The 19,159-nt window shown below is 36.2% G+C and overlaps 1 protein-coding gene across 2 annotated transcripts in view; it reads right to left on the reverse strand.

Moving 5' to 3' along the window:
- Positions 1-12,176: 12,176 nt before the first annotated feature.
- Positions 12,177-19,159, reverse strand: part of GABRG2 (gamma-aminobutyric acid type A receptor subunit gamma2) — a 99,798-nt gene continuing 92,815 nt past the window's right edge. The window contains exons 8-10 of one of the 2 annotated variants that reach the window (XM_003934740.3): positions 18,591-18,796; positions 15,972-15,995; positions 12,177-14,632 (exon numbers count right to left, since the gene is read on the reverse strand). In XM_003934740.3, the coding sequence (XP_003934789.1) occupies positions 14,357-14,632; positions 15,972-15,995; positions 18,591-18,796 (506 nt within the window). In that variant the 3' untranslated portion in view covers positions 12,177-14,356. The remainder of the gene's footprint in view (positions 14,633-15,971; positions 15,996-18,590; positions 18,797-19,159) is intronic. The other variant, XM_003934739.3, reaches the window with a different exon arrangement.

Consider the following 19,159-nt stretch of genomic DNA (forward strand, 5'->3'; position numbering starts at 1 on the left):
ATGTTCTAAACTATTCATTAGGTAAGCGTTTTTAAAAAGAAGAAGTTTCTGACTCGTTCTTGTTTAGTCTATCCAGAAGCATCATTTTTTATGACTTAGTAAGTATTTCCTAGCTATTTTTGTAACGAATAAATGAATAGTAGAATAACAGCCTCACTGAGTGAAGTAGTGTCCTCTATTTTCTCATGTATGGGCGCTGTGGGCGAGCACACTATTTAATAATTCTTAATCAGTCCACATTAGGAGAGAGGAATGTTGCAACTTTCCTTCATCAGCCTCACAGCGGAGTAGCTGTGACTAATTGGAGGAGGGCCACCATGACCCAGTTTTGGAGCCCCAGCACTTCTGCAACATTTAAAATCTCACTGTGAGATGGTGGAGCACACGTTGAGCATTGCCATCTGACCTCCACTAATAATGGAAATCAGAGACAACTCTAGTCTCTAGAGCTATTCCTCTGTTGCTTCTCATGAGCATTTTCTGTGTTTTTCAAAAAGAAAAGGCACTAAAAGTGGAGGTGTGCGTGTGGGAGGGGCTGAGCCTTCAAATAGCTCCCTGAAATGCCATCTGAAACAGGAAGGAAGGGTTTGGAGGAAAGGACAAAGGGAATGTGTTTAAACAACAACGGCAAGTAAATGCGCTCAACTTCTGGTTTTAGGAACATTTGACATTTTTAAAAAATCTTTATTTTTTGTTGAATTGTATATGTAGCATTGTGGTCTACTTTGCTGGTAGTGACTTTTTTGGGGGTAGAAATTATGATTTGCTGAGAAAAATCTTTCCTACACTGACCACATATATGTAAAAAAATCCAGATTTTTCTCAGAGCAATTTTATGATTTAAGAACATACCCCTTTTCTGCTTGTAAAATTAATTTGTGTACACAGCTGAAGATTTTAGAAACCTCAAAGAGGTATTTTTAAAAATAAAAAACACTAATGATCTATAATGTTACAAACAGCATAAATATTATTAGTATTTTTTCTTCTCTCTGTCTGGCTATCTATCATCTCTGTTTAATCTATCCACCAAAATTGGAAATTTAGTATTCTAAGTGAAAATATGTTATGTTGTCTACTAAAATTTACTTTGGGGGACCCACAGTTAGGGTTCCAAAGAAGTTACAGATAAATATTTGTTTTGAACGTGAGTGATTTTTGTTACATTTCATTCTCAGGTAGATAGTAAAGACTTGATGTTTTTACTTGGAGAATTGTCTTTGGGAGTTGCCCTTCAAAGCAGCTAAGATCTAGGCATAATTTAGCGGGCCATGTGACTCTGGTCAGAAAAGACAGGCTTACAAATATTGAGATGTGAATTCATAAACAGCAATTTCAGGTCCTCTGTCACAAATATAACCCATGTTATGTGCCTAATTCTTGATTGGCCAATGTATATAACACAGATGAGTGTAAATAGCCTGAAGGATTTTCTCATTTGGTGAGGATTAATAATTCTCCATGGATATACATATAGGCTTAATTTTCACAACATTTGAGTTATTCTTCTCATACAACTTGCAGAATATTTTCCAACTACTGAAATAACAATGCAATTTATTTGACTTCTAGTTATATAGTTAAAACTTGTGGTCAACATGCATTTTGTAAAGTGAAAAAGTATACATCTAAATGAACATAATAATGGTCTACTGATACTCTAGAAACTGTGTTCTTTATCTTTACTGTCTTTCAAAGTCAGTACCGGTACCTGGAAGATTGATAAAACATTTCATGTATAGCTTATGGAATATAAGATACAAAAGTTAAACTTGTATAGCTTATGGAATATAAGATACAAAAGTTAATATAGTTCAAGCCCCTCGTCAGAAAACTCTGGACATGCTATCTTTATCCTGAGATCAAAATGCTTTTTCTTGCAAAACTGGAACTTAAAGTAAAATTGATCTGATTTTCTTTGAGATCCCTTATATTATGCTTCACGGCTTCATGGCCAAGGGACATACTTTAATTTATTATAGATGTATATGGTTTGTTGATAGATATAAACAAATACAGAATATGTATATATGCATACATACACCTTTATACATTTGTTTTTCTTTTGAGATAGAGTCTTGCTCTGTCACCTAAGCTGGAGTGTGGCAGGACGATCCCAACGTCACTGCAACCTCTGCCTCCCAGGTTCAAGTGGTTCTCCTGCCTCAGCCTCCCCAGTAGCAGGGAATACAGACACCTGCCACCACACCCAGTTAGGTTTTTTGTTGTTGTTGTTGTTTTACGAGAGTCAGGATCTCATCATGTTGACCAGGCTGGTCTTGAACTCCTGACCTCAGGTGATTCACCCATCTCGGCCTCCCAAAGTGCTGGGATTACAGAAGTGAGCCACCATGCCTGACCACCTTTATGCATTTTTGAAGTTTCTACTGAACTAAAGATATATATTGAAAAGGATACTGATCAAATCTTTCTCACAAAATACATGCAACCTATCCACCTATGCAGAACCCAGATCAAGAAAGAATTTAATGATATTATCAGTATTTGGTGAAGAGGCTGTGCGTCACTGGGAGTCTCTTCCTTGTCAGGACCATTTGGACTCTCCAAAGCCTGCAGACTAGAATGGCTGAGTCATGCAAACAGCAAAGACAGTGGCCCATCCCTCCCCTTGGGGGCTGTGTTCCATCTCAGATCTCAGGCTGCCTGGAATTGAAGATAGTGGGTCTTGTCTTGTGTGGTGCCATGGAAATGGGGCCTGCAGACCAATCCTGCCCAGCTCCTGGACTTACCCTCCTTCCTAGGAGTCTGTACAGATGCTGCAAGAGCTAGAAATTATTTAGCCAGATAGGAAGGGTAGAGTCCTCAGTAAGGTTTCTTTTAACAAAAAGCAGCTCCCAAATCATTTATTTTCTAACAAGAAACAGACTGAGAAAATCAAGCTGCAGGCATAGATATGCAAGCCAAAAGCTTGCATAGGTAAATGCCAGCAGCTGTACCAATAGAAAAGGGATACCTGGAAGCCAGATATATTCAACATGGAGGTTTCTCTCCCCTTTTCTTTGTTGCTATGTGTGCAATAAAAAAGCAGGCAACATGGCACCAGCCAGGTAGAGACCCCCTCTGCATAATAAAAGATTGGGGTGAGATGGACAGCTTCTTCACGTGCTGTGCAAATGGCATACCTGGTCTCACCAATTTCTTGTGCCTTATGTAAATCAAACAGTGCCTCCTCAAGCTCATCTATAAAACCCTGTGCATTTCACCACCCAAAGACCCACTCAGGAACTTCTCTCTCCCTGCAGGAGAGAGAGCTTTTCTCTATTCTCTTTCTTTCGAAACTTCTACGAAAGTTTCTACGAAACTTCTGCTCTTAAACTCACTCCTTGTGTTTGTCCGCATCCTTCATTTTTTTGTAGTGAGGCCATGAACCTCTAATATTACCCCAGACAACACCACTTCACAGACCTCCCACCTTGCCTGAGATGCAGTCACCTTTGTCGGAGTCCTAGGGCCAGAGTGTGGAAAGCTCCTGGGTCTCTGTGCATGCCAGAGCAGCTTCTCTGCTGAGACTCCACACAAGGCCCTGGTGGAGTGGCTCATGAGGTGATCTTCTGATGCAAGGGTTGCGAAGATCCATGGGAGAAGTGTGGTTTCCCAAGGTTGCACATTCACTCACCGCTTCCCTTGGCAGTGGGTAAGGGTTCACTTGGCTGCATGTTGCTCCCAGGCAGGTCATTACCCTGCCCTGCTTTTCTTCATTCTCCGTGAGTCAAGTCGTTTTCTCGATCAGTCCCAGTAAGAGTACCTGGATATCTCAGTTGAAGGTGCTGTATTTACTCGCCCTTTTTATTCCCCTCCATAAGTACTATGCACTTAGCTGCCTCTAATTGGTCATCTTTCCCCCTCCCCTGCCACATCTTTCTTATCATATAATTTTGTCATTATTGCTATTAAAGCAGACATTTGTTGAGTGCCGGTGATGAGTAGCATGTTGTGATTAAACTTTATCATAAATGACAGAACATTTGGAAAGTTATAAATAGCATTTTCTACTAAATGTGCAAATATAAATATAAGTGCTCAAAGTGTTAGTAATGATAATATGAAGGCTCGTATACTTTTTGCAAATGAAAAATCATATCCCAATATGAAGAAATTATTACATTTGGGATTCTAGTTAAATTATTCCTGATAGTAATGAATTAATGGTCAAAGAAGTGTAAATTCTTGTATCCTTTCCCCCATTGTGTTATTTATTCCTCATTATCTCATCTTGCTCTTGGTCTGGGTCTTACTTTTACTCTCACTCTATAAAACCATCAAAATAAGCTTTGAAGGATGTAGACATTAAACTGAATAACCAGGAAATCATTATCTCTTTAGTTTTCTACCTTGGATTAAGTATTAAAAATTATGCAAAAAATACAGTAAGCTTTCAAAGTTGGGTTCAGTGTGGACTTAAAGAAGTTCAAACAATTATAAATAATCGCTACCTTATTGTGTGAGTCCATTTTGTGTTGCTATAAAGGAATGCCTGAGGCTAGATAATATATGAAGAAAAGAAATTTAATTGGCTCATGGTTCTGCAGGCTGTACAGGAAGCATGGCACTGACATCTGCTTGGCTTTTGGTGAGGCCTCAGGGAGCTTTTAATCATAGAAGAAGGTGAAGCAGGAGCAGCATGTCACGTGATGAGAAAAGGCACAAGATACAGAAGGAGGAGGTCTCAAAATCTTTAAAACAACCAGATATCCTATACTAACTGAGCAAGAACTCACTTATCAGTAAGATGATGGTGCTAAACCATTCATGAGACATCTACCTTATAATCCAATAATCTCCTACCAGGCCCCATCTTCAACATTGGGGATCACATTTCAACATGAGATTTGTAGAAAACAAACATCTAAACCATACCACTTATTAAAAAGGAAGTAATTTTAGTCTTGACCCTTGTTAGATTGAATTTACCTGACAAAATCTCATGTGAGGAAATTTGTTTCTTGTTTCTCCCCAAAACTAATTGAGTCTCTTGGATGCCATTGATGGCTAATTGCTAAATAACAAATCTCAGTAAGTTGTCTTAAATTTCATGGTGACTTTCAGTAGATATTGTCTTTGATGGTAGTCTCATATTAACATCTAAGGATTAACTTTGATTATGTTCATTAAGTTAGTGGTACTCTTTGGAGGAAGGTTTGTGAAAAGGTGCTTTAGAATGTTGTGATGACTACACATATATATACACATATATATGTATATATATTTTTATATATTCCTCCTTAAAAATAAAAAATAAAATGGGTATTTTAAACAAAAACTTCACAAATATTAGTTCAGTAGCATCAATTTTACAGATTGTATTTTAAAAACTTCATCTCTCAAGTGGCTTGTAAGGGTCAGCCACTGTGCTAGGCAATAAAGATTCAGATGTAAAAACTTGGGCCCTCACTTTGAGAAGCTATAGCAGGCATCCCCAAACTACGGCCAGGCCCGTGCGGCCCCCTGAGGCCATTTATCTGGCTCCCTGCCCCACTTCAGGAAGGGGCACCTCTTTCATTGGTGGTCAGTGAGAGGAGCACAGTATGTGGCGGCCCTCCAGTGAACTGGCCCCCTGTGTAAAAAGTTTGGGGACGCTTGAGCTATAGCTTTATAAGGAAGGTTTCATCAAGTATATACATTGCAAATGAATGGATATGCATAGTGCATGTATATTAGTTTAGGATGTAAAATTATTGCTTACCATAGGTCAATACAAGTTTGAAAGCCCCAACTTTCATGGTACCAGCAGGAATTTGTTACTTTAATAACTGTTGCTAATTCTTCAGTGCCAAACTAGGGAGGTCAACTATTTAATATAAAGCATCATTGAGAGCACTTAAGATTTCGTATTGTTTAGTCCTTTGGTAAATAATCACTATGCCTGAAAAACATTGTGTTTTCAAAAGAAATACATGTTGCCTGTGTAATTTCATATACATGCCAGAAAAGACATTTATAATGAAAAAAATACTGATTCAATACTCTAGTAGATACCAGCAGTTTTCAAAAATGAAAAACGTATTATCCTAAGGAAACCCCATGATCCATTACTTTACAGGTTTGTTTTCTAAATATAAGATATACATCTATTAATATTAATCAAAAAATATCAGCTTAAGGCTGTCCCACACATTTATATATGTAGGATTTGGGGAGGGGTGAGGCTTTTGTGATAAGATATTTACCTCTGCTTTAATAATACTAACCAGCCACTGAATTTCAATTTCTTACCCCTTTTTGCATTATATTGTAAATTCCATAAGGAATAGAGCCCAAGCCAATAATTTTTGTGAAGCTATCCCCAGTGCATAGTGCAGTTCTTGGCATATGGTAGGCACTCAACATACTTATTGAATTGGATCACCTCTTCATTATGTCATAATCATCAAGTCTTTTTGAAGAAAAAAAAAAGAGATGGAAACAGTGAAAGGGAAGAAACAGAGGTTTAGAAGAGAAGAGCTAAATTTAAGTGCAAAGTTAAACTGTCCTTTTTTGTTCAAGAGGGTTCACAATCTGGCCCTAATGAGGACTCAGTTTCTCCCATGATTCCAACAAGTTAGGAAGGCTGTCGGTGAGAAAATCGCAGTCTTGTACACTGTAAGAGGCTAGCTTCAGAGTGTCAGTACTAAGCTGGTCTGTTTTCCAAATGGTTTGCTGTAATCACTTTAGGTTAAATTGTGCAAATTAAGTTTTAATTGTCCTTATAGTCATTGTGTTTACAGAAATAGGTCTGTGGCTTTGCTATTTTCAGCCTCGAACTCAGTGTAGAATTGTACCCTTGGGCTCTCAGTGACTCAGAAGCCCTGTCCCTTTTTAAGTTCTGCAATAACAGATGAGAAATATTGGCTCTGAAGGTCCACCTTTTGTTAAAATACCTCAAGGGTACTGTGGCCTGCAAAGACTAACTTGGCATCCTTGCCTCAAGACTCACCTGAGAGGCCTGCCTATTGACCCATGTTAACTCCTAGAAAGTAGTTGTATAAAGGCATCTGCTGTATCATTTTAAAGCCTATTGAAAAGTTGTTCAGGTTGAACAGATGACCCAATATAAAATATTTGGGTCTGTAATATTCCAGTGTAATAACTTTCAAAGACTACTTTTTCCGTGGCATAGAAATCAATTCGAAAACCCTAAATGTCTCCTTTACTTTTGAAGAGGTTTTCTGGATCATTTCTCCTCATTTCTCTGGATTCATTCTTCAAAGTTCTTCACCACATGGTATGCCCCATGAGGGTGACCTCTGGCCTAACTTATCTGTATTTCTGTGACTGCTAGTTTCCATTTGATTTGACCAGTTAGGTGTACTTTAGGTAGGAGAAGCGATAATTCTGAGTACTTATTCCTACTCTCCCTCTTTGGCCACTGTTCGGCAGTGGCTGTATTAAAGTCACAGCTCCATTCTACAGCTCTTTCTAGGTCCTGTAACTGTTCCTTTCTTTTGTGCTTTAATAACTAAGGTGATGTGGTAGGCAAAAATGTCCTTGTTCAAATCTCTGCAAACTATAAATATGATATCTTATGTGGTAAAAGGGAATTTGCAGGCATTAAGGATCTGGAGATGAGATTATCTTGGATTATCTAGGTGGGTACAAGGTACGTAGGTCCTTGTAAGTAAGAGGCTTGAGGTCATAACCAGAGGAAAGATGAAGGAAATGGACATTTGAGTAACACAGTTGCTGGCTTTGAAGGTGAATATGAGCCACAAGCCAAGGAATTCAAGAGGCCTATAGGCATTGGAAAAGACAAGAAATCAATTCTCTCCTAGATCCTCTGGAAGGAATGCGGCCTTCCTCACATCTTGACCTCAGCCACTGAAATTTCTGACCTTCAGATACGATAATGAATTTGTGTTGTTCTAAGTCACTTAGTTCATAGTAATTTGTGCAATGGACACAGGTAACTAGTTCAGTTGATAACTCCTAGACCCATTGTACTAAATTATCCTTTAATTGGTAGACTTTAACCTTGTGTACATCTTTGTAAGTAACCCTTCATTAATTTTTCTTCAATTACTCCTTGGAGTATACAGTATTTTTTCTTCCAGGATTCTAATTGTTATATGCCTATACATTTTAATTCAACAAAGCCCATGTTTAGGGATTTATTCTATGAAAATAGAGGAATATATATATATATATATATATATATATATACATATATAAAATATTATATGTTATATATGTATGTATATATACATATACCTATATATATGTGTATATACATATTGCCTGTGACAAAAATATTTTTGTAATATTACTTATAGCAACAAAAATAAGAATGCAAATTTTCAGAAATAAAGGATTAGGTAAATAAATTATGACACAGCCCTGTGATATAATAATAGAATGCCAGAAAATGTTATGTTAAATATACTCACCAACACACATATAATTGTGTGGAAAACTCAGACTTCAAAGCAGATACATATCCATATCTATACCTCTATTCATCTGCCTAATCTAATCGATGTGTTTAATTGTATGTGGGAAATAAACCCTCAGCTGTAAATATATATGGAGAAAAACAAAAATAAAAAGATAAATACTATTTTAGTGATTATCTCTTGCTAATGTTTTAAGAACAATATTGTTATGTACTTGTACATAGTTTTCAAATAGTCTATAGGATTTTTATTAGTAATTTTAGACAGGTGGCCTTTGAGCAGTGATGGCACCTCCTCACAGGTAGTGGAATGCTTTTTATACAGAGAAACCCTTTTCTGATTTCACTAACAGTTAGAATAATGACTTATTCTATCTACAACTACTTGTGTGTAGCTCTATTATAGTTATTTGCATTCTCGTCTGACTCTTCTATTATATTATGGACATTTCAGGCCCAAGCATACCTGAAATTTATCTCTTCTGGCACTCACAGGGCCCTATATTAGGCCCACGGCATGAATTTACTGAAAACTTTATATTAAACTGAACGTATAGATGCTTAATGAAAACTTATTTGATGAGGAACTTAATTTCCTACTCATAAAAAATACAAGTCTTCGAAAAAAAATTATGAGTCAAATTTATAGAGCATGGAGATAGAAGATAAACAATCTGATTTAAGATGCAAATTGATAGTGAATTATTTATAACATATTCTTGTCACAGCATTGTTCATTTAATTTTATTTACTAAGAGGATTGGATGAATGTAAACATTTAGCTAAGACAAACATTAAGATTAGGCCATTCAAAAGTCACATCAAGTACTGGAAGAGATAAAAGAAAATAGCATATTGAACTTTAGTGAAACTGGGAAGACTTTACAGACCAGGTAGAGTACTTAATTAAAGACTGTTGAATCTGTTGAGCAGAGAAAGACATTCTAGGAATATTGCACTTTCTTGGAGAAGTCTTAAGGAGGAAATAAGATAAATGAGCCAAGATAGCTGTGTGGAGACAGAGTTTAATAGAGTTGAAATGTTAGATGGTAATCAATAGCATCAAGCCATAGCAAATAGCAGAGAAGTGACTGAATAAAAGTCTGTTGGAGAAAAGGTGGCCAAATTCTCTAATTTACCTAAGAAACTGAATATCATCAAGATAGGAATATTTGGAAATCCCCAGATGTTAACTGAAATTTCTATCCCTGGTCCAGTGACATTTTTTTTTATGAGAAAGAAGAGTTCTCACAAATGATGATCAATATTTTTAAGTAAAGTAGATATGGTCCTTGTACCCTGTATTTTCTGAATCTTCTTATCTATACTGAAGAAAATTACTAGCATCCAGTCATTCTTTGGTATTAACTCAGTTTCTCTTTATAATAAAGTCTGAGATATACACCAATATTATCTCCATTTTCCAGGTGAGAAAACTAAGGCAGACAAAAGTGACAGGGCTGAGATTTGAACCTAGTTAATCTGGAGCAAGAACTCTGCTTTTCCAATTAGTTATGCAAACTATAATTAGAAAAAATGATTTCTTTGTTGTTGTTTTTTTTTTTTTTTTTTTTTTTTTTTTTTTTTTTGTGAGACTGAGTTTCGCTCTTGTTACCCAGGCTGGAGTGCAATGGCGCGATCTCGGCTCACCGCAACCTCCGCCTCCTGGGTTCAGGCAATTCTCCTGCCTCAGCCTCCTGAGTAGCTGGGATTATAGGCACACGCCACCATGCCCAGCTAATTTTTTTGTATTTTTAGTAGAGACGGGGTTTCACCATGTTGACCAGGTTGGTCTCGATCTCTTGACCTCGTGATCCACCCGCCTCGGCCTCCCAAAGGTGCTGGGATTACAGGCTTGAGCCACCGCGCCCGGCCGTTTTCTTTGTTATTCAAAATATGGCAAAAGAAAGCTACAACTGGGCTTTGCAATTGTCCTATAATCTCTAACCTTAGAAAGAATTAAAAGCGTTAGATCACTCCCAAGCACTTTGCTCAAATAGTAGAAAGAATGAGCCTGCAGATCCGAGCTATGAAAAATTTTTGGTTGTCTACTGACTCATACCCTAAAGGACAAAGGCAAACTCTAGGTCTGGGATTGTTAAGATATTTCTTTGAAACACCATTCTGAAAGCAGTCTGGGTAATATTAAATATCAATTGGTCATTAAGCATGAGAGGGAATAAAAGAAATACAAAACCCATTGACTTCCCTCTGTTACTAGGTATTCTAAAATTCCTGTCTGATTGCGATAAAATGAGTCAAAGTGAGGTTTAGATCAAAGAAAGCAAGCATCCTGCACTATGGCGGATCCTAAAACATTAACAGAAATATAAAGTATTCCAGAATTTTACTTACAAATTCTGAAACACTGTGAGGCACAGTGGAAAGAGTAATAATACTCAGATGAACCCCTGATCTGCCATTAACCAGCTGTGTGACCTTGGCAGTTCACTGAGCACAGAAAATATGGCTGAGCTCTTGGCCTAGGTCATTCCCCCATATTCTACACCTTTGACAAAGATTCATAGTGACAAAGCATAGAGATAGCAAATTTTGACATAATCCCTGAAGACCACATCATTTGGTTAACTTAATTTGACCTTCATTGCAGACAAAAATTGTTGCTACTAGTCAGAATAATACTGAGACTTAATATTAGGAATGAAGGAAATATAATAGATATACACTCAACTAAAGTTAAAGGATTGAGTTAGGCAGCAGACATCTAAGTGAAAACTGTATTTTTATATGTCTGGAAGGTGAGAAATAGATGTTTAAATTAGATGCAAGGAGACAGGAGAGGTCAAGAGAATGGGGCAGAGGATGATTAGGGCAGCTGTTTCGTGAAGTTTATATTATATTCTTGAAAGAATTTCAAAAGACTTCAAGAAAACATGACCTTGTCTCTGGAGTAGGTCTAAGCAACTTCATATATTTGTAAATTTGGGGGATACAAATAACAGTTCTTTGGCCTTAAAAATAACGAATGTAATGTGTAGCGTTTTTTTTCCATTGAGACGTGAATTTCCAACATATAGCTTAAAAGGTTTTCAATGCAAATATCCTCTAAAAATAAAACAGAGTGATGCAGAGTCACTTAAAGGCTTATATGCCTAATGCTGGATTCTATTAGGGAAGCTAGCTTGATAGGGTGAAGGGAGCATGACAGCAATACATGGAAGGCATTGGAAGTGAGGGAGAGAGCTTTTGACCATTTGTTGAGTGTCACTACATAGGTTAGCATTATTATATCTAATTCGTAGCTGCTAAAATGGAGACTTCTAGCTGGGCACAGTGGCATGTGTCTGTAGTTCCAGCTACAGGAACTACAGGAGGCTGAGGCAGAAGGAAAATCTAAGTCCAGAAGTTTGAGGCTAGTGTGCTATGATTGTACCACTGCACTTCAGTCTGCGTGATGTAGGAAGATCCCATCTCTAAACAAATGAACAAATACATAAATCATTTTTAATGGAGGATTCTAAAGGCTGAATTGACAATTGTCAAACAACTGGTGAATAGTAAAGCTGAGATCCCAACTTTGTCTGGTACTGGAGTTAATGTTAAACCACACTGAAATTCTTGAGGTAGAGAAGGCTTGAATTTTTACTTTATTACATGTCTGCCTTTCTTCTTCTCTCTGTAACCCACATGCCTCTCCTAATTGTTTTGAAGTGAAGAATACCACCATACAAAACACAGTCACACAGCTCACAAGTAAAGCTCACAGAAAGGGGATTTGGGGAAATAGGAAAGAGATAAACAGTCCAAGCAGACTACTGAGATGCCACCATGGATTAGAATGCAGCATTTTTATTGTAAAAGTCCACATGTTAGGCAATTCCCTTTGTGAAAAGGTTTCCAAATACATAGACAGGGAGCAGCTTATAATAGGTATTAGATTATATATAATATGTATTCATATTGCCAATACTATGCACACATTGGAAAGCTAGCTTTTTTTAGTGTCCCCATTACAGAACACATTTCAAGTTGACAATAACATGTTTCTCACCATTGAAACTTGCCAACAACTCTCCCAAAGAGTCAACATTTAATATATTGACAATTCAAAACAAGAAAATAATTCATTCTATTTACATTTGTTTGAGGTTATATACTGGAGCACTGATATATTAAAGGTTTGTAAAACTGGCAGCTAAATGTGTTTCAAGATTCATCCAGATGATTTGATGATTACTTTACATGGTTTTATATTGACAAAGCCGCTCTCTCTTCCTTTTTACTCTTTTCAGGTTATCTGTAAAGTTACACTAGCTATAATTAATTATAACAGAGAGCAATAATTTCCATAAAAATAATTAACAAAGGCTGCTATTTTAGAAAAATAAGGATTCAAATTCAGGATGAGTACATGAAGATAGAGCTCAACTCACCATGTTTTAAGTCTGGAGAAACTGCTTTGTTTGATAACAATATAATCTAATGAGACCACAATCATAGGCTCAACCTCTATGCAAGTCATTCATTTTTTTTCAGTTTTTAAAAGCTAATCTTCAGTACTTATTTTTCTTCACAGAGCACAGAATACTACATTCTGAACACTAGTAAGGTATGAATTTTGCTTATTCCTGTTTTAAGTTCACAAACAAAATTGTGGATGGATAAGGACTGACTCATCCCCAAACCTGGAAAAATAATACACAAACTCTAATTATGCCCTAGTAGAGTCATTTTTATACATGAACATAGGACATAAATATTGTTTTAAAAGGAGTATGGACTTTGCCTGAAAGAAATTTTTGAAGATGAACATAAATAGCTAAAGTTCTTTGGATCTTTCTGGTTATTTTTACAAAATCAAATATCACTTGACAACACCTATGAGAAAAGATGAATCACTGGTTTCAGGCCAGCACAGAGATTTGCCAGAAGCATATGAGGGCAATTCACTTCAAACCATATTTATTGAGCACCAACTATGTGCCAGGCACTATGCAAGGTGCTATGGACCCAAAGAGGAAATGACAAGGATTCTGCCCACAAGGCACTCACAATCACTAGAAGCAGATCTTGAGATGGAGAATAAGTTCTGTTATGATCTATCATCCTAAAAGGAAGAAAAAAATAGCGGCAAGCACATACAATAATTACTTTATACTCTAGTTATGAAATTGGGCATATTTAGAGGTGGCAAATATTGATTATTCAGTCTATATTTTACTTAAAGTGTTGTAATATGTCATACAAGGAAAAAAAATAAGCTGTTCGAATCTTCATGCATGAGAGAGAAGGCATTGGAAATTCCTCCCTCCATTTCCAAACCCAAATCCTTATAATTACATTCAGGATTCTTTTATAGCCCAAGGACACAAAATAAAAGACAATAGGATGATAACTTCAATCCATTTATTTGGGATCTAAAGAGATGCATGCACTAAACTTGAAGCATTCTAAGTTATTGAAATATTTACATCATTGTACATGAAAGTGGAGTAAATTTTCTGTCTCTCTTGAGATAAAGGCATAATAGATCTCTGGACTAGTCTTTCATATTTAAAGTGAGTTGTGATTTTTCTCAAATGAGGGAGGTATTCTACTGGGATCAAATTTATGACAACTTGACCCGAAATGAACACAGGGTACAGTTTTCGACCTTTTCTATCTAATTGCATTGCTTATCTAGTAAGGATACCACCACTGTAAATAGTCAGGGCTTTCACTGTTTCAGTTGTTGTAGCTGAAAAATATCTTATTTGGTTTGAATGTTCTTGCTGTAATTTTACTTTGCCTTGCAGGTTTGAAACACAGCAAACATCGAAGTTCAAAGTACATTAACCAAAGGAGGGTTGGGTACAAACAATATGACATTATAAAATTTACCAGGTTTGGACATAGAAACAAATTCAGATCATTATCAACCACATAGAGGATTATTTAAGTGGACTTAGAACAGACATCTCTCCATGAGACTCAGTGAATAAGACTCATATCAATAAAACCCATACCTCTTCACAGGTAGAGGTAGGAGACCCAATAAACCAGATTAAACAGGCAGAAGGCAGTGGGGAAGAAGATCCGAGCATAGGAGTCCATTTTGGCAATGCGAATATGTATCCTCCCATGTCTCCAAGCTCCTGTTCGACAATCTTCGAAACAGCAGAAAAAACTGGCACAGTCCTTGCCATCCAGACACTCATAGCCATACTCTTCATCTCTCTCTTGAAGGTGTGTAGCATTGTTCATTTGAATTGTTGCTGATCTTGGGCGGATATCAATGGTAGGGGCCTGGGATGAGGGTAGGGAAGGAGGAGGATCAGTTAGTTATACTTGAGAGATCCTAGACTGTGTTTCGACAATGTCACCAATATGATGATGAATCTGAAAATGGGTACTCAGGAAATTGCTATGACATCATGATCTACAATGGTAAAATTGAACTTAGAAAGATAGCACATTTGCAGATTTCAAATTTTAAGCTTAAGCAGTGCAGCTGAAAATAATATCATCAAGCTAATAGCTATAGCAAGGAGATTGAACACCAAAATAACTCAAAGTTAAAGATTTAAATCAAACTACATGGAATCTTATTCTAGTAACTATTAGATGTGAAGTCGGTTACATGAAGGCATTTAATGGTGCTGCATGTGAGTGGAACAGATAAATAAAAATGCATCAATTCTGAAATTAAATATTGTGTCATGCTTAGTTATAAGCAAATAGAAAACCCATTACACTGAGCAAATGTATTAAATGCTGTTAATAGAAAATGTTAAAATCTATAGAAATAGAGAATTTTCCTGATTTTATACCACAAAAGTATGCCTTATGTTTTAAAGGACTATGATACTTTTGCTAGCATTCACTGTCTATAAGCTTAAGAATGTCAACAATGTTTATCTACATATGAATGGACATTTAGAAGAGAATGTTACGACTTGGTAAATTTCCTGCTACACCAATTCTTAAATTTCTATATAGCTAAATGATACGTTTAGTGTTAATTTGGAGGATTTAGTTTTAGGATAACATAAACAGAAATTCTAACATCTCAGAATCAGCTATTATAATTGAACAGAAATCTCACTGTAATGCATTATAGTAGAGCCAACAGGCCCAGGGATCACTCTGAAAATAAAGAATGGATATTTTAACTCAAAGCCTTTCAAAAAGAGTATTCTTCTTATAGAACTTACAGGTAGAATTAAGAAAAACAGAAATCATTAAGTTTACAAAACAATAATGAACCAATCCATTCTGAACTAGGATTTACACTTAAATTTTAGTTTTAAAAGTATACAAACTTGGTAGGTGTAATGAGTAAGACTTGATCCCACTTTTATTTAAAAAGAGGGAGCTCATTTTGGCTTTGATGGATAAAGCAGCCTCTTTTACCTATGACATTTCATAGGGATTATAACTTTTGAGCTTGGTGTAAGATTAAAACCTATGTGAATTAGAGTATAGTTGCTGAATCAACTCCAGAAGTCTATAGAACTTTCTCCAACATTATCCCTGGTAGAATGCTTAAATGTCTACTCATAAAATAAAATAAAACACCATGTAAGCATTAATAGTTAAATTCAGCAGTTGCATGCAGTGAATTTCCATTCCAAAAACATTATACCTTGAAGGAAAACATCCGAAGAAGCTTTGGGTTTGTAGACAGAAAAGAGAATTGCATTTGTTTTTAATAAAAAGGAGAAAGAAAAAAGAAAAAAAAAGAGAGAGAGACAAGATAAATTAAAAATACATTTTGAAAACATAGTAAGTGAAATGAACTGAAATTATAAACACAGAAGGACAGTTCCGAGCTTGGAATAAAGTATTTGCTTAAAGTTGAAAAATGGAATTTTGTAATTACCTAAGAACATTTTAAATAAATTAATCTATGATTATTTGACTGAAGAAGCCAGAGTTGTTCCATTGTGAGGAAGTTTCCTATTGCCTAGTTACCCTGTTTAAAAATACCATAATTTTATTTTCTAATTATCATCAAGGATAACTTAATATGTGAGTCTTGACACAATTATCCAAAAGACATATTAAACAGGAACACACTTTCAGCTTCTCATTCCCAGTTTACTTTCTTGGTAGCTCTGATAAATCATCTAATTGCCTTGAAAAGAGAAGTGCATGAAATTCTCAGGTAATTTCATTTTCTCATTTTATTTTAATCTTGTTCTCCTCTGCCTTTTCTTCTTCTGTCATTTCTATGACCCCGAATTAAGGAATCTGCTTCTATCTCTGCAACGAAATTCACTCTGGCATAGCTGACAGAGAGGACCAAGGGACTTTTTCCAAAGGACTCATCAGAACTTGTTTGAAAGCCAGTCCTCACATCCTTGTTATAGCTGGCAGGTAATGCCAATTCTCAATAGAACCACCTTCTTAAGGGAGAGTGAAATGGAAAGTGAACAAAAGGAAGCAAACAGAAACAACACAATAAGGAAAATAAAACAAGGATAGAGAAAATAGTAAGAGAGAGGCAAAATAGACAGGGAAGGGAAGGACTGCATAAAGCATTGTAAATATTTGAGCAATTAAAGACAAGCATTTTTAAAAATAAAAAATAATGATGCTTCTTTCTTTATATGTTACAAAGTCTTACATTCAAATAGACACATTATTCTTGTAGTATTTCACTTGGGTTTCTAGAGATGTATCAGAATATAACCTAGAATCAGCTAAATTCCCTCCTTACAATTCAGCCTTCAAAGTCTGTGGGTTGGATAGCTAGAGACTATTATGGTCCTAAAAGAAGAAGGCCAGGAAAGGTTGTAAATCCCGGATGGTAAGGTGATTTGCTTTGCCCATGTCTTGGGAGGGAAAGGACCTTAACTTTCATCAGGACTTCTCTGAGCCAGCCACTTTGTTCAGGTATGTAAGTGGGTAACTGTGTGCTCTCTTCAACACCCACAATAAAAAACTTTAGGCTTTTGGGTTTGTGCCTCATCCTCACCATTTAAAGTTTGCTGGCAAGTAGATGTCATCCTCCCTGTTTTCAAATCATGTGACACTGAAATCAATCCAGGCTGCTAACTGTATAAGTCATCAACATCAACAATCATCACCAACTACTAATGTTAAGTACATTCATGTATAGAGTACTATGTGATATTTTGGGGTGTTTTTGCCCTTCCTTGACACATTTATTTCTTGTGGCAGCCCCATAAGACAAGTGTCTTTAAATAATACTCATTATATACATAAAAAACAAAAACTCAAGGAGGCTAAGTAATTTGCCCATATAATAGTAAATCATTTGTTTTAAAAACAAAAAGATACATTTTGAGAATGAAATCAATTGAAATTATCTGGTGACAATACACACACCACACTTCCACACACACACTAAATCTTTTGCAGAAATGTAGTCATCTTTGAAACTTCGAGGACTTAATAGCTTCCTAGTGGAATGCCTTAGATGGAAGTTTTAATTTAAAACATCAGTAATTAAAAAATATTATTATGGTAGGGCACAGTGGCCATGCCTGTGAAAGCACTTCAGAAAGCTGAGGTGGGTGGATCGCCTGAGGTCAGGAGTTCAAGACCAGGCTGACCAATATGGTGAAACCCCATGTAGACTAAAAATACAAAAATTAGCCAGGCTTGGTGGCATGCACCTATGGTCCCAGCTACTCAGGAGGTTGAAGCAGGAGAATTTCTTGAACCCAGGAGGAGGAAGTTGCAATGAGCTGAGATCATGCCACTGCACTCCAGCCTGGGCGACAGAGTAACATTGTATCTCAAAAAAAAAAAAAAAAAAAAAAAATATATATATATATATATATATATATATATATACATATATATATACACACACATATATATATGTATATGTGTGTATATATATACACACACATATATCTGTATATATATATATATATATATATATATATATACACATATATAATTGTAAGAGGGCAGAAAAATCAGTGAAACCTGGAATAATAGCAAATAGAAGATGAATATATTTCTCAACAATGGTTTTAGTCTCCACAAAATAGAGCAGGTCATTCTATCTGTATAAGAATTCTGACATAGAGAAAAATAGAATCAGACCCGAGTCTCTCTCAAGTAATTAATGATCATAAATAAATCCTTATGGCCTGGCTACACTCATATATTCTGTTTTCATCTTGAAGCTCAAACTGCTGAACCTTAGCCCGCAGATAGGCTAATGAAAACAAACTAAACCAAAATCATAAAAATTTCAATGATCCCAATAGGAAATGATACATACAGGATTTTTCTTCTTTTTATCTTTATCCTTGCTTGGTTTCCGGTTGCTGACAAAATAATGCAAGGTTCCATACTCCACCAAAGCAGAGAAGACAAAGATGAAACAAACAGATACAAAGAGATCCATCGCCGTGACATAGGAGACTTTGGGGAGCGATTTCCGGGCAATGGTGCTGAGGGTGGTCATTGTCAGGACAGTGGTGATACCTGAAAAGAGGAGCAATGAAACATGTCATGTGATTGTATAAGCCAATTGGGTAACCGAGTCGATTGTGAGACTACACTTGTTTCATGACTTCCGATAGACAGTTTCTGCAATGGGAAAGGAGGTATAAGTGGAATTAATTCACATTATTTACAAATATTTATTGCCTGTCTACTATACATCAGTTGAAACGACAAACCCTGATGAATAGATTTGCTCTGGCCTTTATGTACGTTATATTTCAGTGAGAGAGATACACTGTGAATCAAGTCAACAAAGAAAAGTATAATGTCACATTATGGTATGTGCCATGGAGAAGACAGGGATGTGAGAATCTAGTGAGATGGAATGATCAGAGAAGACTT

The sequence above is a fragment of the Saimiri boliviensis genome, chromosome 20 (genome assembly GCF_048565385.1).
Source record: "Saimiri boliviensis isolate mSaiBol1 chromosome 20, mSaiBol1.pri, whole genome shotgun sequence".
Classification (NCBI taxonomy): domain Eukaryota; kingdom Metazoa; phylum Chordata; class Mammalia; order Primates; family Cebidae; genus Saimiri; species Saimiri boliviensis.